Here is a 15,523-nt window from a genome sequence, read left to right as displayed (position 1 = left end):
GGCACCGTGCCCCCGGACCGAGGGTATTGATTCTGACGAATGCTGGCTGCATCCTTGGGCCGAGATACAAGGGGGTGGGTGTTACGAATGAGAGGCAAATATAGGGTGGGTAGGTATGAAGTAGGGGTACAAGAAGATGATATCTGCAGAGGCAGATGGGGTCATGATGAAAGTGATGGGGTGGATACAATCTCCTGAGGGTGGGACCCCGGAGAAGTTTGTTGACGATGCTGCTTAGGTAGAGTTGCGGTAGCAGCAGCAGCAGCAGCAGCAGCAGCAGCGAGGGAGAGAGAGGAAGAGAATGAGAGTAGGGTGGAGAGCAAGGGGTTGGGGGGTGGGTCAAGAGCATGGAATATGCAAGCACAGGGGGAAAAGGGGGGCAAGTAAAGACAGGAAAATGCGCCCTGTGAGGAACAAGGGGGAGGGTGAAGCGACTGAAAGGGCAGGGGTTGGGGGGTTGGCGGGGAACAGAGGAAGTTTTGATGTACTTGCTAGTCATGCATTGATTGATCTGCTCAGAACACTTGCACTGCAAGCACAGGAACTCTCCAAGCATGTGGTTGGCATGTCTGGTGACAGGTCTGTTGCCTCCGCCTGCTGCGCGAATCTAATCGCTTGTGCAGCTGCGCTGCTGCCAACACTCATCCTGGTGTCCCCCGTGACGACACTGCTGTGCAGGCGGCTCTTGAAGAGAGCGAGGATAGATGGCGACGTGAGGCTGTGTTTCTCTGCCTCTTCAACTGTATGACCTGGGTTTTCACGCCTCAGGTTGAGTCGGCTAGTGTATGGCTCTCGTGGCCAGCAACTCTCAACGTGGCAGTTAAGTCACTGACCGTCAGGAATCCTGTATGAGACCATGATCGCGTTCCGCGCTGCGATGATCGCTTCTAAAACATGCGCCACCCCAGGATGGGTTCCATCATGAGAACCTGGCGATGTTGGGGTCGTTCTTCTGTTCGATCAAGCTCTTCTCCATCTTGAGGAAGTGTGTGAAGATGGAAAAGATACTGGTGATCGATGAATGTGTCCACCGAGGTTCCATCCTGACTGAGTTTTGTTTGCCGGCAACAAGATCGAACAACCCAGGCTGTGGGTCGAAAGGAAGGAGAAGAGGGGTCTCAACCTGTCGGTCTTTGTCAGCAAGATGAAGAACAAGGAGGTGTGTTGGACTTCGTCATGCTGCCCCTGCCGTCATCGTGACTCGCAGGTTGAAGAAGTCAGCGAGGAGGAGGAGAACGCGCAGGCTGATCTGCTGCTGTCGCTGCTCGGGTTGGTTCCAGAAACAGCAGAGGCATTCATTGGAAACGTCACGCAAGCTATCAACGCCTCAGATGGGATTGCAGACCTTGCCTTCTCCACCGGGCAGAACCTTGCAGACAAGACCAAGAACGTGTTGGAGCTCGGGTTAGACTTTGTGAAGAACAAGGCTACCGAGGTACACCAGGACATCTCCTCTGCCGGAGGGATCGACAAGTGGGCCGTTGACGGCGTGAAGAAGCTCTCGAGTCAAGTGCGCGAAACTGCACAGGGAGCGACAGAAGCTGCGAACAACCAAGGGATCCACGGGGTGACTTCTTACCTTAGGACGGAAGTGAGCAAGACGGCAACCAACCTGACGGACCAGGCTGAGGATGCGATCCTGTACGAGTTGCTGCACAGGAAGGTGGCCGGGTGCTACGAGGAGGAGAAGAAGACCAAGTATGTACAAGTGACCCAGTTCGAGATCGTCGGCCTCGAGATCGACGCGGATCTCATGCTGGATGCGAAGCAGCAGAAGGTGGGCAAGCTGGTGGGGGCGAGCATCCGGCTGCTGTCCGAGGACCTGGTGCCACATCCCAACGCCGCCTTTCAGAAGGGGCTGCCGGTCGAGGAGTTCAAGCGAAGAGTTCTTGTCATCATCAACCACGAGATGCGAAGGGAGAACTCCTCCAAGATCATCAAGTTGGCCAGCAGCGGGCTGAAGCAGTCCGTCGCTGTCCCCGGTTGGATGCTGCCGAAGGCAAAGCAGAGCGCCATGGACTACATCGATGGGTTTGCTACTGGCCTGACAGGGATGGTGAAGGACGCGGGCTCTTCCTCAGCGAAATCCTCGCAAGAAAAGGGCCAGAACTTGAGCTCGAGCAACACCAGCACGAGCAGCAAGGAGAAGCAAGAAACTCAGGGTGAGGAGAAAGGCATGCAGAAGCTGGGACCTGGCAGCAGAGAACAGGAAACAGGCAATGCCTCGTGCTCTCCTCTGATCTTGAAAGTTACGATTCGATCTGATTGCTCTGATGCCCCCCAGGTGACAAGGCTGCGCAAGATCAGCCTGCCCCTCCCGTCACGGGAGAACACTCGACTCTCCCTGACGCAGAGGCTTCGTTGTGTGCAGATCCCTCGCAGCTATCGAACGCGAGCGAGGAAAGGGAAGCAGAGGGTCTAGGAGGCACCGCAGTCCCAGGGATAAAGGCAGACAGGCCTCAAGGATCCTCCCCGCGCCCTGCAGCACATGCGACAGCCCAGGGCTCTTCCAGTCCCTCCGGGGTAGTGGAGGAGCCCAAGGACGAGGGTGCACGAGGGAAGCAGGCAGTAGAGACTGCTGGTGAGTCACAGACTGTCTGCGTTGTAGCTGTTCATTGAGGCTCATTCGGTCCCTTGTACGCTTTGCAGGCAAGAAAGTCGATGCAGAAGCGAGTCAGGGAAGCGCTGGAGATCAACTTGGAAGTGGTTCTGGCAAGAGCGAAGAGGGCAAGAGGAATGACAGGAATGGTCTGGCAGGCGAAGTTCCGAGTCAAGTCGTCAAGCCAGTAAGACGCGCTCGGATGGGTTTGCATCCGAAGGTCTAAGTTGATGTACAGGGAGGTGCTGACAAAGCTGGCGGGCCGAGCAAAGCAGTGAGTGATCGTTTTGATGCGGTTGTGGGTGAAATCGATACATTTATCACTCAGGGTGTAAGCGATCAGGCAAAGTTAACGTCCTCGAACAAGAATACGAGCGTGAGACGGAAACTCGTTGCTGTGTTGTAGCTTCTGATGTTTGTAGCAGGCTGGCAAGAGAGAGAAAAAGGCGGGACCGATGCAGGTCTGCCTGCAAGATCCTCTTGTTCCCACCTTCCTACACTCATGATTCTTGCCAGCTTGCAGAACTTCCAGACACGCTTGCAAAACTTTCTGAGAGGTTCGCAATGTGGATATGACCCACACGATGATCGAGAATGATCGAGAATGATGATGATGATAATGATGATGATGACGACGATGATGATGATGACGACGACGACGACGATGCAAATGACGATGGAAATGATGATGGAAATTATGATGATGATGATGATGATGATGATGACGATGACGATGACGATGACGATGATGATGATGATGATGATGAAGATGAAGAGGAGGAGGAGGAGGAGGAGGAGGATGTGAGGACAGTGATGAAGATCATGGTGATAGTGATTATGATGATCTCATTGCTGGATTGATAGCCGTGATGATCGCTGAGTCGATGATGATATTGCAGCGCCATTGAAGATGCGGGGAAGACGATTCAAGGTGAGGGAGAGCTTGTGCTGCAGCTTGATGAGTGACCACTGCGGTGCAGGGGCTCTAGATGGATTCGGACAAGCTCTGGGCTCCCTGGGCTTCAAAGGTCAGAGCGGCTTCAAAGGTCAGAGCAGCCCACGGTCGTACTGACAGAATTCAACGCCTTAGATGATAGAGCCAGGAGGTGATGGCTTGGAGGGTAAGTAGATCAGCTCTTGGATATACAGAAGCGCTTCAAGCTTAGCTCTTCGAATTCGATGAGACATTTGATGCGTTGCCAAGGCTATTTAGGTCACAGATTGATGAGGCAGCGCTCAAACAATCAGGCTGGATTGTACTCAGTCATCAAAGGAAGGAAAAACAATACTGAGAAAATACTCGTCAAGACATGAGAAGAGTTGGTAGATTGGTGAAAACAGACTCATGATATGGGGACTGTTGCTTTTGGTCGTTTGATCTATTTTATGCACATGCGAAGCACGGCATGAAGTATCGTTTGTCCTCAACGAAACACATGATATCTGACTGCCTCATGCCCATCTCACAAACGCCTTCAATACTTGAAATCAGCGTATTGATCACTGTCTCCTCTCCTGCTCCTATCTCTAGAGCCCTGTGGGTCTCATCAAAGCTCTTGTCAATCTCAACCGTATCGTGATCGTCGTCTAAAATATCCGAGTCAAGATCTTCATTTTTGACCAGATAAGGCAAGAGTTGTTCGTTTGACAGAGCTGTAAGACATTCCTTGTAATCTGATTCTGAGTCGTCCTGACAAGTCCCCCAGATGGAGGATTGATGATTGTGCTGCTGCTCCCATGAACGCCCCTCAACACAGCCATGCCCTGCACAGCAATTCTCCTCAAACGACGTCGTTGAGCTCGGCGAGCTCCTCCCCGCCTCGTCCAGCCGCCGTCGCTTCCCCCCCTCCCCCCGCCTCCTCGTCACGCTCGGAAGCGGCCGCGACAGCCCCGCCTGGTACTCCGCCCAGCCCCCCCTGTACTCCTCGCACACCCTCACCACCCGCTCCAACGCACACTGCCCCGCGAAGATGGTCGAGCTTCCTGCCAGCTCCTCCCACGCCTCCCGCAGCGCCCGCATGTCCTCCTCGTCCCTCGGGTCCCTCCACCGCCTCCCCGCATACACGTACCGCACCTCCTCTGCCCCCGCGACGGACAAGCCCGACGGGCTCGAGGCCTCGCCCTTGGCCCTGGGCCGCTGGTGCCGGACCTTGAGGAAGCCGTCGCTCTCTACCACCTTGCAGAACTCGATCGCCCGCAGCCCGTACTTGCCCACGTACGGGTCTTGGTTGATCACCGACGACGGGCAGCAGGCGCTGAGCGCGTCGTAGAGGCTGTAGCGACCCGTACGGCAGACGGCCTGACGGGCAGGGCCGGAGGCGGGGGCCGGGGAGGTCACCTGGAGAGGAGGGGGGTGAGCGAGGGGCGGGGGGAGGAGGGAGAGGGGGGTACCATGTGAGCGAAGGCGAGGGCGATGCGCTTGTTCTCGAAGCAGGCAGAGGGGCGGACCATGGAGAGGAGAGGGAGTTGGAGTCTGCGACCAAAGACTGGAGGGGATTGATATCTTTGGTGGCCGGATTGAGTTGGGGGGGGGAGGGGTAGTAGGGATGTTTCGTTTTACTGAGGGGTATCAGCGGGGAATCCCGTTGCCCTCGGGATATATCTAGGGGTCGTAAGAAGGTTTGTAGGAAGGTGCTAGGATCAAGTCATATGTCCGTCACTACCATTCCTTTCCGACTCGAAAAGAAGTCTTTTGGAGGTAAAACACAGCCTCCCTAAAAAGTAGTAAACCGGACAGACGTTGGAGATGTACCCCCTATATTCAGCCTAATCAGGGGGGTCCACGTACGAAAGTAACCTGACTTTGTTGACTGGCTAGGAACCTATCACCCGGCGTTGCCCGACTTGTGAGTTGATATGTGCCACCACAACACAAAATGGTGGCAATCGTTCATAGAGCAGTTCAGGCAATGAGCTACATCTGCCGTCTTCTGCTGACAGAGTAGAGCTTTCACATGAAGCTCTGTCGTCTCTCTGTCTTCCTAGCAAGCACACTACAAAGTTAGTGTCGGCTGCCGGCAAACTGACATGGGTTATTTTAACATCCCCTTCATTCTCACTCTATCACCCGCTCACATACCTGCATCACTTCATACCATAGCTATAAAGCGTTCTCCCTACCGCAAACAATGCACCCTGCCTCGCAATGCGCTCCAACACAATCAACACCGTCGTCATGCGATACGATTGTAAGAAGGTCAGACTCCGCGATCCCTGCTTCCAGCCACTTCTCGATGCTCCTCAACATGTCTGCCGAGCTTGAATGACCATCGTCAAAATGAGCGGACGAGGGGCCTAAGTCATGAACATCCGACATTTCTGTGCGGAGTCGCTCTCCGATCGGTTCACCTGCGGTTGACAGCCAGTATATCGGAGTCATAGGATATTCCATGAGATGAGACAGGAACTTGCGTGGAAAGTAGGGGTAACCCTTGAGTGCTCAAAGGAAGAAAAGAGTTCAGCTGATCCCAGTTCTTCTCTTCCCCCTCCTCTGACGACGTCGTTGAGCTCGGCGAGCTCCTCCCCGCCTCGTCCAGCCGCCGTCGCTTCCCCCCCTCCCCCTGCTTTCTCGTCACACTCGGTAGCGGCCGCGACAGCCCCGCCTGGTACTCCGCCCAGCCCCCCCTGTACAGTGCTCCTCGCACACCCTCATCACCCGCTCCAACGCACACTGCCCCGCGAAGATGGTTGAGCTCCCTGAGCGAGGGGCGGGGGGAGGAGGGAGAGGGAGAGGTACCATGTGAGCGAAGGCGAGGGCGATGCGCTTGTTCTCGAAGGAGGCAGAGGGGTGAACAATCCTTGGGCTGAAAGGAGGAGGAAGAGGCTGTTTCTTGCAAGGATGTGACTGGTCTAGCTTGTCTCGCAGGGTGCAGCAGCGAGTGCGTAAGTGAAGTAGTGACGGGGGATGACTCGACTCTACTTTGAGTAAATCAGTTTTGACCCATGCTCGACTAGCTCGAGACAGGTGACCTTTTGGCCCGCCTCCCTTGGCCAAGCATGTACTCGAGTGTACAGCTGCTTCAGAGCAAGAAAAGCTTGTAGCGGCAAGAGCATGCTGGATACTGGAAGTGATATCACAGTGACATCACAGTGCAGGTGGTTGAACAATCAGAGGAGGGAGTGACGCTGGCATGGCAGAACAAAGACGATCGCAGTGCTCAATACATACGCAAGATAAGAGAGAGAGGCCATGAATCATGGGGGCGCAGAGGAAGAGGTGTTTGACTTTGGGATTCAATAAATCCACCAGCACCAGGATCCACGAACTTAGGGGCCATTACGCTGATGTCCTCCTCATTGATCCCCAGATCAAATATCTCCTCAATACTAGAGATCAAGCCAACTGGTCGCAGATTTTGACCTTCAATGCCTGACCGCGCCAAAACTTCTTCCGAAGCGCATTTATCACGCTTTCCCCCAACCGCTTCTTCTGTCCATTCATCCATCCATTCGCCGGAGAGTCTGACGTCTTCCTCTTCATGTCTGACAGCCTCCACCTCGTCCTCCCCACCATGCACCCCCCTGCCCAGCTCTGCTCCTTCTGCACCTCCATACCCCTGTACACCCTGTCCAACGCCGTGCCCACAATGTGACAAGACCCCTTCCTCCTCCCCCTCAGACGTTGATGAAAACAAAGGCGATGACGTTGAGCTCCCCGCCTCGTCCAGCCGCCGTCGCTTCCCCCCCTCCCCCCGCCTCCTCGTCACGCTCGGAAGCGGCCGCGACAGCCCCGCCTGGTACTCTGCCCAGCCCCCCCTGTACTCCCCGCACACCCTCACCACCCGCTCCAACGCACACTGCCCCGCGAAGATGGTCGAGCTCCCTGCCAGCTCCTCCCACGCCTCCCGCAGCGCCCGCATGTCCTCCTCGTCCCTCGGGTCCCTCCACCGCCTCCCCGCATACACGTACCGCACCTCCTCTGCCCCCGCATCGGACAAGCCCTGGTGCCGGACCTTGAGGAAGCCGTCGCTCTCTACCACCTTGCAGAACTCGATCGCCCGCAGCCCGTACTTGCCCACGTACGGGTCTTGGTTGATCACCGACGACGGGCAGCAGGCGCTGAGCGCGTCGTAGAGGCTGTAGCGACCCGTACGGCAGACGGCCTGACGGGCAGGGCCGGAGGCGGGAGCCGGGGAGGTCACCTGGAGAGGAAGGGGGTAAGCGAGGGGCGGGGAGAGGAGGGAGAGGGAGAGGTACCATGTGAGCGAAGGCGAGGGCGATGCGCTTGTTCTCGAAGGAGGCAGAGGGGCGGACCATGGAGAGGAGAGGGAGTTCGAGTCTGCGACCAAAGACTGGAGGGGGAGTAGAAAAGGGTCGTTTTACTGAGGGGTCTCAGCGGGGAATCCCGTTGCCCTCGGGACATATCTAGGGGTCATAGGAAAGGTCATAGGGAGGTGCTAGGATCAAGTCATACGTCGTCATTACTACTCCCTTTCCGACTCGAAAAAAAGTCTTTTGAAGGTAAACAAAAGGATTCTGATAAAAAAGTAGTAAACCGGACGGAGTCCTCATGACGTCGGAGATGTACCCCCTGTATTCAGCCTAATCAAGGGGGTCCACGTACGGAGGTAACTTGACTGTGTTGCCTCAGGTGTTGCTGCAGGTCTGTGCAGGTGTTGCCTGGCTCGGAAGCTATCTGTAGCACCCGGCGTTGCCCGACTTGTGAGTTGATATGTGCCACCACAACTAGAGCAATTCAGGCAATGAGCTACATCTGCCGTCTTCTGCTGAGCGAGTAGAACTTTCACATGAAGCTCTGTGATCTCTCTGCCCTCCTAGCAAGCGCACTACAAGTTAGAGTCGGCTGCCGGCAAACTTCAATGGGTTACAACCATGAGTACCAGTCTCACACTAGTTATGCAAAGAAGGCTGCCATTGGTCTAACCAAGCCTTAGAAGTGCCCTCAACCTGCACATGATGCCTTGTACACTGTTGATGTGTATTTATTCAAAACGACAGGCTACTTCTGGCGCCAAAACACCTTCCAACATAACTTGTCCTACAACTGTGGCAAAACAGTTCTCCTCCGCGATGCTGAGAACGCCAGTTCACATCCTCTTCATTCTCACTCCCTCAACCGCTTACATGCCTGCAGTCCTCACTTCACACCATAGCTATAAAGCGTTCTCCCTACCGCAAACACTGCACCCTGCCTCGCAATGCGCTCCAACACAATCAACACCGTCGTCCTGCGATGCGATCCCAAGAACGTCTGACTCCGCGATCCCTGCTTCCAGCCACTTCTCGATGCTCCTCAATATGTCTGCCGAGCTTGAATGACCACCGTCGACATGAGCAGACGAGGGGCCTAAGTCATGAACATCCGACATTTCCGTGCGGAATCGCTCTCCGATCGGTTCACCTGCAGTTGACAGCCAGTCTATCGGAGTCAACGATCATTTAAAGCCTGACCTTACGGTGATGTTAACTGACTCTATACAAGCATTATGGTTCCAGAAACAATAGGACATTCCATGAGATGAGACAGGAATTTGCGTGGAAAGTAGGGGTAACCCTTAAAGGCTCAAAGCAAAAAAAAGAGTTCAGCTGATCCCAGTTCTTCTCTTCCCCCTCCTCTGACGACGTCGTTAAGCTCGGCGAGCTCCTCCCCGCCTCGTCCAGCCGCCGTCGCTTCCCCCCCTCCCCCCGCCTCCTCGTCACGCTCGGAAGCGGCCGCGACAGCCCCGCCTGGTACTCCGCCCAGCCCCCCCTGTACTCCTCGCACACCCTCACCACCCGCTCCAACGCACACTGCCCCGCAAAGATGGTCGAGCTCCCTGAGCGAGGGGCGGGGGGAGGAGGGAGAGGGGCGTACCATGTTGTGAGCGAAGGCGAGGGCGATGCGCTTGTTCTCGAAGGAGGCAGAGGGGCGAACAATCCTTGGGCTGAAAGGAGGAGGTAGAGGCAGTTTTTTGCAAGGATGTGACTGGTCTTGCTTGTCTCGCAGGGTGCAGGAGCGAGTCCGTACGTGAAGTGGTGACGAGGGATGACTCGACTCAACTTTGAGTAAATCAGTTTTGAACCATGCTCGACTAGCTCGAGAGAGGTGACCTCTGGGCCAACCTCCCTTGCAAGCATGTACTCGAGTGTACAGCTACGTCAGAGCAAGAAAAGCTTGTAGCGGCAATAGCATGCTGGATACTTGAAGAGATATCACAGTGACATCCCAGTACAGGTGGTTGAACGATCGGAGGAGGGAGGGACGCTGGCATGGCAGAACAAAGAGGAACGCACTGCTCAATACATACGCAAGATGAGAAAGAGAGGCCATGAATCATGGGGGCGCAGAGGAAGAGGTGTTTGACTTTGGGATTCAATAAATCCATCAGCACCAGGATCCACGGATTTAGGGGCCATTACGCTACGATACCGATGATGTCCTCCTCATTGATCCCCAGATCAAATATCTCCTCAATACTAGAAATCAAGCCAACTGGTCGCAGATTTTGACCTTCAATGCCTGACCGCACCAAAACTTCTTCCGAAGCGCATTCATCACGCTTTCCCCCAACCGCATCTTCTGTCCATTCATCCATCCATTCGCCGGAGAGTCTGACGTCTTCCTCTTCATGTCTGACAGCCTCCCCATCGTCTTCTCCACCATGAATCCCCCTGCCCAGCTCTGCTCCTTCTGCACCTCCATACCCCTGTCCAATGCCGTGCCCACAATGTGACAAGACCCCTTCCTCCTCCCCATCAGACGTTGATGAAAACAAAGGCGATGACGTTGATCTCCCCGCCTCGTCCAGCCGCCGTCGCTTCCCCCCCTCCCCCCGCCTCCTCGTCACGCTCGGAAGCGGCCGCGACAGCCCCGCCTGGTACTCTGCCCAGCCCCCCCTGTACTCCTCGCACACCCTCACCACCCGCTCCAACGCACACTGCCCCGCAAAGATGGTCGAGCTCCCTGCCAGCTCCTCCCACGCCTCCCTCAGCGCCCGCATGTCCTCCTTGTCCCTCGGGTCCCTCCACCGCCTCCCCGCGTACACGTACCGCACCTCCTCTGCCCCCGCGTCGGACAAGCCCGACGGGCTCGAGGCCTCGCCCTTGGCCCTGGGCCGCTGGTGCCGGACCTTGACGAAGCCGTCGCTCTCTACCACCTTGCAGAACTCGATCGCCCGCAGCCCGTACTTGCCCACGTACGGGTCTTGGTTGATCACCGACGACGGGCAGCAGGCGCTGAGCGCGTCGTAGAGGCTGTAGCGACCCGTACGGCAGACGGCCTGACGGGCAGGGCCGGAGGCGGGAGCCGGGGAGGTCACCTGGAGAGGAAGGGGGTGAGCGGGGTCGGGGGGAGGAGGGAGAGGGGGGTACCATGTGAGCGAAGGCGAGGGCGATGCGCTTGTTCTCAAGGGAGGCAGAGGGGCGGACCATGGGGAAAGCACTTACAAGTTTCTCGACACTGAAGAAGTTGAGTATCTTGGACGTTTGCTGTTGTCTGCAAGTCTCGTGGGGGCTTGCTCTGTCTTGCAGGGACCTGAGCCGCCTTGATGCCGTAGATGAGACGCAGGCGCAGTGAAAAAGGTTTCAGCCGCTAGGAAGCAACAATAATCCCTGCCAGGCTTGGATATATTGGACTGGATTTTTTCCCGGTCTTACCAGCTGAGGCTAGGAGATCGGCATATCCTAGGATCCGGTCCTATCGGTTGTTTCTTCCTAGCGGGTGACGCCGTCGAGGATTTTTGAAACCTCAATTATAAAGCTTCGGGAAACCCCGCTATGTCATCCGATCTGGTTTGTTTTTGAGTCGCTCCGAAGAGTTGCGAGTTCCCTCAAGCTCGGTCCGAACCGTTCTGGGTTGGTTCTCGCTCTTGCGGGCAACCAATGTTTTCAAGTCAACACATTTATAAGTCATTTATTTGAATCATTCATATATTACACAGCGAGATTTCTCAGTACAATTACCTCATAGTATTTGTACGATCACAACAATGACCTGATTATATAAACCATCCCACACTTATTACTATCGTATACAGAGGAGATCAGGGGTAATATGGCAGGTTAATAAGCGTTACCTTTTTTCAAAGTTTACTGAAAGTTAAGTTAAAAATAAGCACTCCGCAGATCGAGATACCTGCCGCCGGTGACGGTGGTGTACGGTCCGAAGTTCAGCGCGGCCTGCCAGTCACGAGTACGGTCAGCCCACTGTTGCCCAGGTTGGTCGATGCCGCTGTGCCATGATCGGGTGACCCGGTACGGTGACTGCGCTCAGTACCGTGGTGCCGCAGTGCTCCGGTGGCAGCCTGAGCGGCGCAGCCTGGCAATCACCTGGCACCTCGGGCCGGGGGCGGCCTGGGCCAGGCTCGCGCGGCCCCGGCTGAGTGAACTTCAGCCTGCCGGGAAGCATCTCGCCGGGCCCTGAGTCTCGAGTTTCGCAGCCGTTTCTTTGGAGGTCACGACTCGTGATAGGTCCAACAGAAATGGAAGTCACGGTAGCAAGTTGAGAGCGCGGAGGCTGCAAAGGACTGATGGCAGAAACAAAGAGGAGATCGTCAACGGCTTCTCTTGAGGGAACTTACCTGGCAGGGCTGAACCACAAAGAAGTGCAAGAAGAGATAGTGTTCGTGTTCGCCGAAGTACTGAAGAAGACAAGAGAGAAAAACTCGAGGCACCGAACTGATTCCGAGAGCAACACCAAACACAGGGAGACGGGAACTCTGGCGTCTATCTCCGATGACTGGGCTGAAGCGTGGAGCTATGCTCAGCCTTCTTCTTCATCGCACGAGCTATGGCTAGGTGGACTGATATGCAAGGATGAAGGGGATGATCAGGTAGAGCAGGTCAGGAGGTCTAACGGAGGTAGCATTCCCCCAGACAGAGTGACTCCCGCAGACAGCTACAGCGGGAAAGATTGCAAGTCACCTGATGAAGCTCATTCTAAGTCGGTTTTAAGGATGAAACAGGTGTCTTTTAAAGTGCGTAGAGACGAAGCACCAGAAGACAGTCAGCCTCTCAAGCTTACATCCCCCCGCAGCCATATCTTGGTGTCTCCACGTAAAGTGCAATATCATGTGCGAACAGAAGACGCCAAGGCCAAGGCAAACTCGCTTGAAAAAACCTGCTTGTACTCGTCCTTCTCTTCACTTCCGTCAGTTCATTCAGAGACCCCAGGCGTTTCCACACCAAGAAAACAGGAAAGTGCCATTCATCGTAGATCAGAACCAGCATCAATCAAGTATGACTGGAGCTCAGAGATCGCAAAAATTTGGTCAGCGCCTGACAGCGAGAAAGATGTCTTGTCGCCTCGTAGCTGCTTGCCTGCTACCGAGCCAGTTAGGCCATCGAGGAGCGACCGACCGAGATACTTTCAAACGGGCGAGACCCTTGTATCACGATGGAAGTCAATATCAAAGCTGCCCCATGATAAACGGATGGAGCAAGTCCTGACAAGTTGCCGCGGGAGGATCGCGTGAGGAACATCAAGAAGGATTCTTCTCGGACTATGTCCATTCAAGCGATGTTACGCAATACGTTTGACAGCAATAAAGCGTTTCCTTTCATGCACATGCAACAACAATGGATCACACCAGCTCGCTCATCTGCCATTTTCCGTGACACTCCTCCACAAGGGAGCGCCGTTGAAGATCCTTGAGGAGGGACAGGATCTCGTCCTCATCCATCTTGGTTCCGCAGGCGGGATGCTTCGCTTTCAGCCTGTCCTCACACATGCTTGCAATCGAAGCCAGGTCTTGGGGGCCAGCAGATCGGATGGAGTCGTAGACCAGCCTAGCCTTAGTGATGTGCTGAAGGAAAGCCTTGTCCCCTGCCATCCTGATGACGTTGAGGCCGCGAGCAGTGATTCTCCTCGCTAGGCCTCGAGAGCTCTGTAGCTCGTACGCGTTTCTTCTGGCGTTGAAGCGGAAGATAGCTCCAAGGATCCATGCGGTGGTGGTCACTAGCGCAGCAGCATCGGTGTAAGGATTGTCGAGCTTGATCTGAGCTAAGACCGATGCCAACGTCGTGAAAGTCACAAGATCCAGCCGCAAGCTGTCAAGAGGTCGGAATTGCAGCTGCCTGTCAGGCCAGATCGACTTGATGTTCTGAATATTTACAGATTGATATCCAATGAGTTCCAGCTCCAGTGTCGCCTCCTGCTCTTGCGAAACCTTCATCTCCTCTCGCTTGCTGTTCAGCATGACGATATTGATCCTTGACCTCGCAACGCTGACTAGCGCGAACGGCTCATTCACAGGAATCTTGAATTCGATACTCTTGGATGCCGGGCGGAACCTGTATAGCATTGCGATGAGGAGCCTGAGACAGCTGCTACTCCTCACATCTTTCACATCGATGGAGTACTCCGTGTACACGTGACTGTCATGCAAGCTCTCTTTCACATGAATTCGTCCTGTCCGACCTGGAACAAGCGGTCGGTCCGAGAGGAACGGCAGCTTCGGATCGATCGCATGTAGGGAGAGCAGTCTTACAAAGTAGACCAGGAAAGGCAACACTCCAACTCTGTACGATTGTTCCTCGCGCTGTTTCCTCGCGTACATGACAACAATACTCTCAAAGATCGGATCCTCTATGTACACAGGGCGCAGGAACGCACTGAGAAAAGCCTTCAGTCCTCCCTGATTCCCAACAGCGTCTACAGCCCCCTCATAGGCATTCTGAATGCCCTCCGCCAGCCCGACGAATCGAACGACGTCATAACAAGAAGGAGGAGACATCAGGCAAGGATGGAAGTCCGACAGAGGTCGAGTAGCTGGAGATGAGACCAGGCCCCATCGCTCGAGCAGCTTGACAGCCAGCTGAAGGAAGGTCTGCTCCGCTGACGACAGAGTTCCACCCAGGGTATCTTTTACCTTGTCTGGTGCTGACATGCCCATGATAGTCCGAACATCGTCAACCAGAGTCGACGACCCATCTCTCAGCATGCTTCTCGCTACCTCCATCTCCTCCCACACGCCTCGCACCGCTTGCAAGGCAGAGCGCCAGAGGGCGAGGAGAATGCTGCTCTGCAGGTAGTCCAGCTTCTGCAGGTAAAGCCCCCCCGATACCTCCTCCACTGCTACTCCTCTCCTCCATACCAAAATACGCGGAGATATGTATGCATGCGAGTCGTTGCGGGCCAGGAGGCGGAGGAAGGAGGACTCGTCGGTGACTATGTCGCTTCTCAGAACGCCCTGAGCAGACATGGCTTCGCTGATCGCAACGTCACGTTCCGACAGAGGCCTGTACCCTGCTTTCCTCAGCATCTCAGCGAATCTCCTGACAAACTTCTTCATCCGAGCTTGTCCTCCGTTACTGTCATGCATCCACCGCGCATCCCTGGCTGAGACCTCGTTCAGGAGCCTTTCAAGGCTCTTTTTCTCTTCGTGAGTCTCGAATAAGATCTCCCTGAGAACGCTGAAGCATCAGACGAGGAACAAGAGCGCACAGAGGCTACATACCGCTCTAGCAAGCAGAGACTCTCGTCCCCTTCGTCTCGCCCGCCATCGTCTAGCACTTTGCCGTCGGCCTCGAAGGCGATCTCGAAATTGTTCTGCTCAAAGTGCGACATGCCGGATAGCAGCGCCGTTAACTTGAGCTGGTGCCTCACCCCATGAGGACAGAGGAGAGGAGCTCGACTAGGGCTGGCACGAAGAGGACGGGGATAGTCGTGAGCATGAAGGGCAGGAGGTCCGAGAGCCTTCGGCGGAGAGAAGGAGCTGACGACTTGAGCCATCAGCCCCGCCATGAGGAGGAGAGGGATTGGGGAATTCAACCCTGATGCCCTCATTGATGCCGCTGCTGCCAGGAGATTGGGGCAACGGCTACAACAAGGAACCCGAGCAGATCAAGAGGCCAGGATCGATGCTCCCCCCGTTGATGTCTTGCTGTAATGTCTGTGGCCCTAGCACATCCTCCCCTGCCTCCTCCCCTGCTCCATCATGTCCTGCCATGACGCCGCCTCGCCTTTTCCTCGCTTCCCCCCGCCAT

At 55.4% G+C, this 15,523-nt stretch overlaps 6 protein-coding genes across 6 annotated transcripts; 2 read left to right on the top strand and 4 right to left on the bottom strand.

Annotated features, from left to right (window-relative positions):
• Positions 1–554: 554 nt before the first annotated feature.
• On the top strand, positions 555–3,671 carry GUITHDRAFT_116841 (hypothetical protein; the record flags this gene model as incomplete). Its single annotated transcript, XM_005823898.1, has 14 exons — positions 555–579; positions 624–712; positions 769–846; positions 909–1,010; positions 1,073–1,159; positions 1,208–2,162; positions 2,285–2,581; positions 2,650–2,786; positions 2,838–2,873; positions 2,928–2,975; positions 3,025–3,060; positions 3,116–3,156; positions 3,499–3,530; positions 3,580–3,671. 14 exons carry the CDS (start codon positions 555–557, stop codon positions 3,669–3,671), a joined length of 2,055 nt encoding a protein of 684 aa, XP_005823955.1.
• Positions 3,672–3,983: 312 nt separating this feature from the next.
• Positions 3,984–5,050, bottom strand: GUITHDRAFT_116840 (hypothetical protein; the record flags this gene model as incomplete). The annotated part of the gene is made up of 2 exons (XM_005823897.1): positions 3,984–4,937; positions 4,991–5,050. The coding sequence occupies 2 exons, from the start codon at positions 5,048–5,050 to the stop codon at positions 3,984–3,986; spliced, it is 1,014 nt and encodes a 337-aa protein (XP_005823954.1).
• Positions 5,051–7,213: 2,163 nt separating this feature from the next.
• On the bottom strand, positions 7,214–7,986 carry GUITHDRAFT_116839 (hypothetical protein; the record flags this gene model as incomplete). The annotated part of the gene is made up of 4 exons (XM_005823896.1): positions 7,214–7,332; positions 7,395–7,740; positions 7,796–7,877; positions 7,922–7,986. The coding sequence occupies 4 exons, from the start codon at positions 7,984–7,986 to the stop codon at positions 7,214–7,216; spliced, it is 612 nt and encodes a 203-aa protein (XP_005823953.1).
• Positions 7,987–9,954: 1,968 nt separating this feature from the next.
• GUITHDRAFT_116838 (hypothetical protein) lies at positions 9,955–10,969 on the bottom strand (the record flags this gene model as incomplete). Its single annotated transcript, XM_005823895.1, has 4 exons — positions 9,955–10,015; positions 10,069–10,245; positions 10,451–10,857; positions 10,910–10,969. 4 exons carry the CDS (start codon positions 10,967–10,969, stop codon positions 9,955–9,957), a joined length of 705 nt encoding a protein of 234 aa, XP_005823952.1.
• A 1,040-nt stretch (positions 10,970–12,009) lies between these two features.
• Positions 12,010–12,653, top strand: GUITHDRAFT_155084 (hypothetical protein; the record flags this gene model as incomplete). Its single annotated transcript, XM_005823894.1, has 1 exon — positions 12,010–12,653. A coding segment is annotated over exon 1 (530 nt), but the record flags the coding sequence as incomplete, so codon positions are not given.
• A 466-nt stretch (positions 12,654–13,119) lies between these two features.
• GUITHDRAFT_116837 (hypothetical protein) lies at positions 13,120–15,104 on the bottom strand (the record flags this gene model as incomplete). Its single annotated transcript, XM_005823893.1, has 2 exons — positions 13,120–14,950; positions 14,995–15,104. 2 exons carry the CDS (start codon positions 15,102–15,104, stop codon positions 13,120–13,122), a joined length of 1,941 nt encoding a protein of 646 aa, XP_005823950.1.
• Between the last annotated feature and the right edge of the window lie 419 nt (positions 15,105–15,523).

Source organism: Guillardia theta (assembly GCF_000315625.1).
Source record: "Guillardia theta CCMP2712 unplaced genomic scaffold GUITHscaffold_101, whole genome shotgun sequence".
NCBI classification, from domain to species: Eukaryota; class Cryptophyceae; order Pyrenomonadales; family Geminigeraceae; genus Guillardia; species Guillardia theta.
The sequence above is the reverse complement of the archived record's forward strand: the minus strand, read 5'-3'. Positions and strand labels throughout refer to the sequence as shown.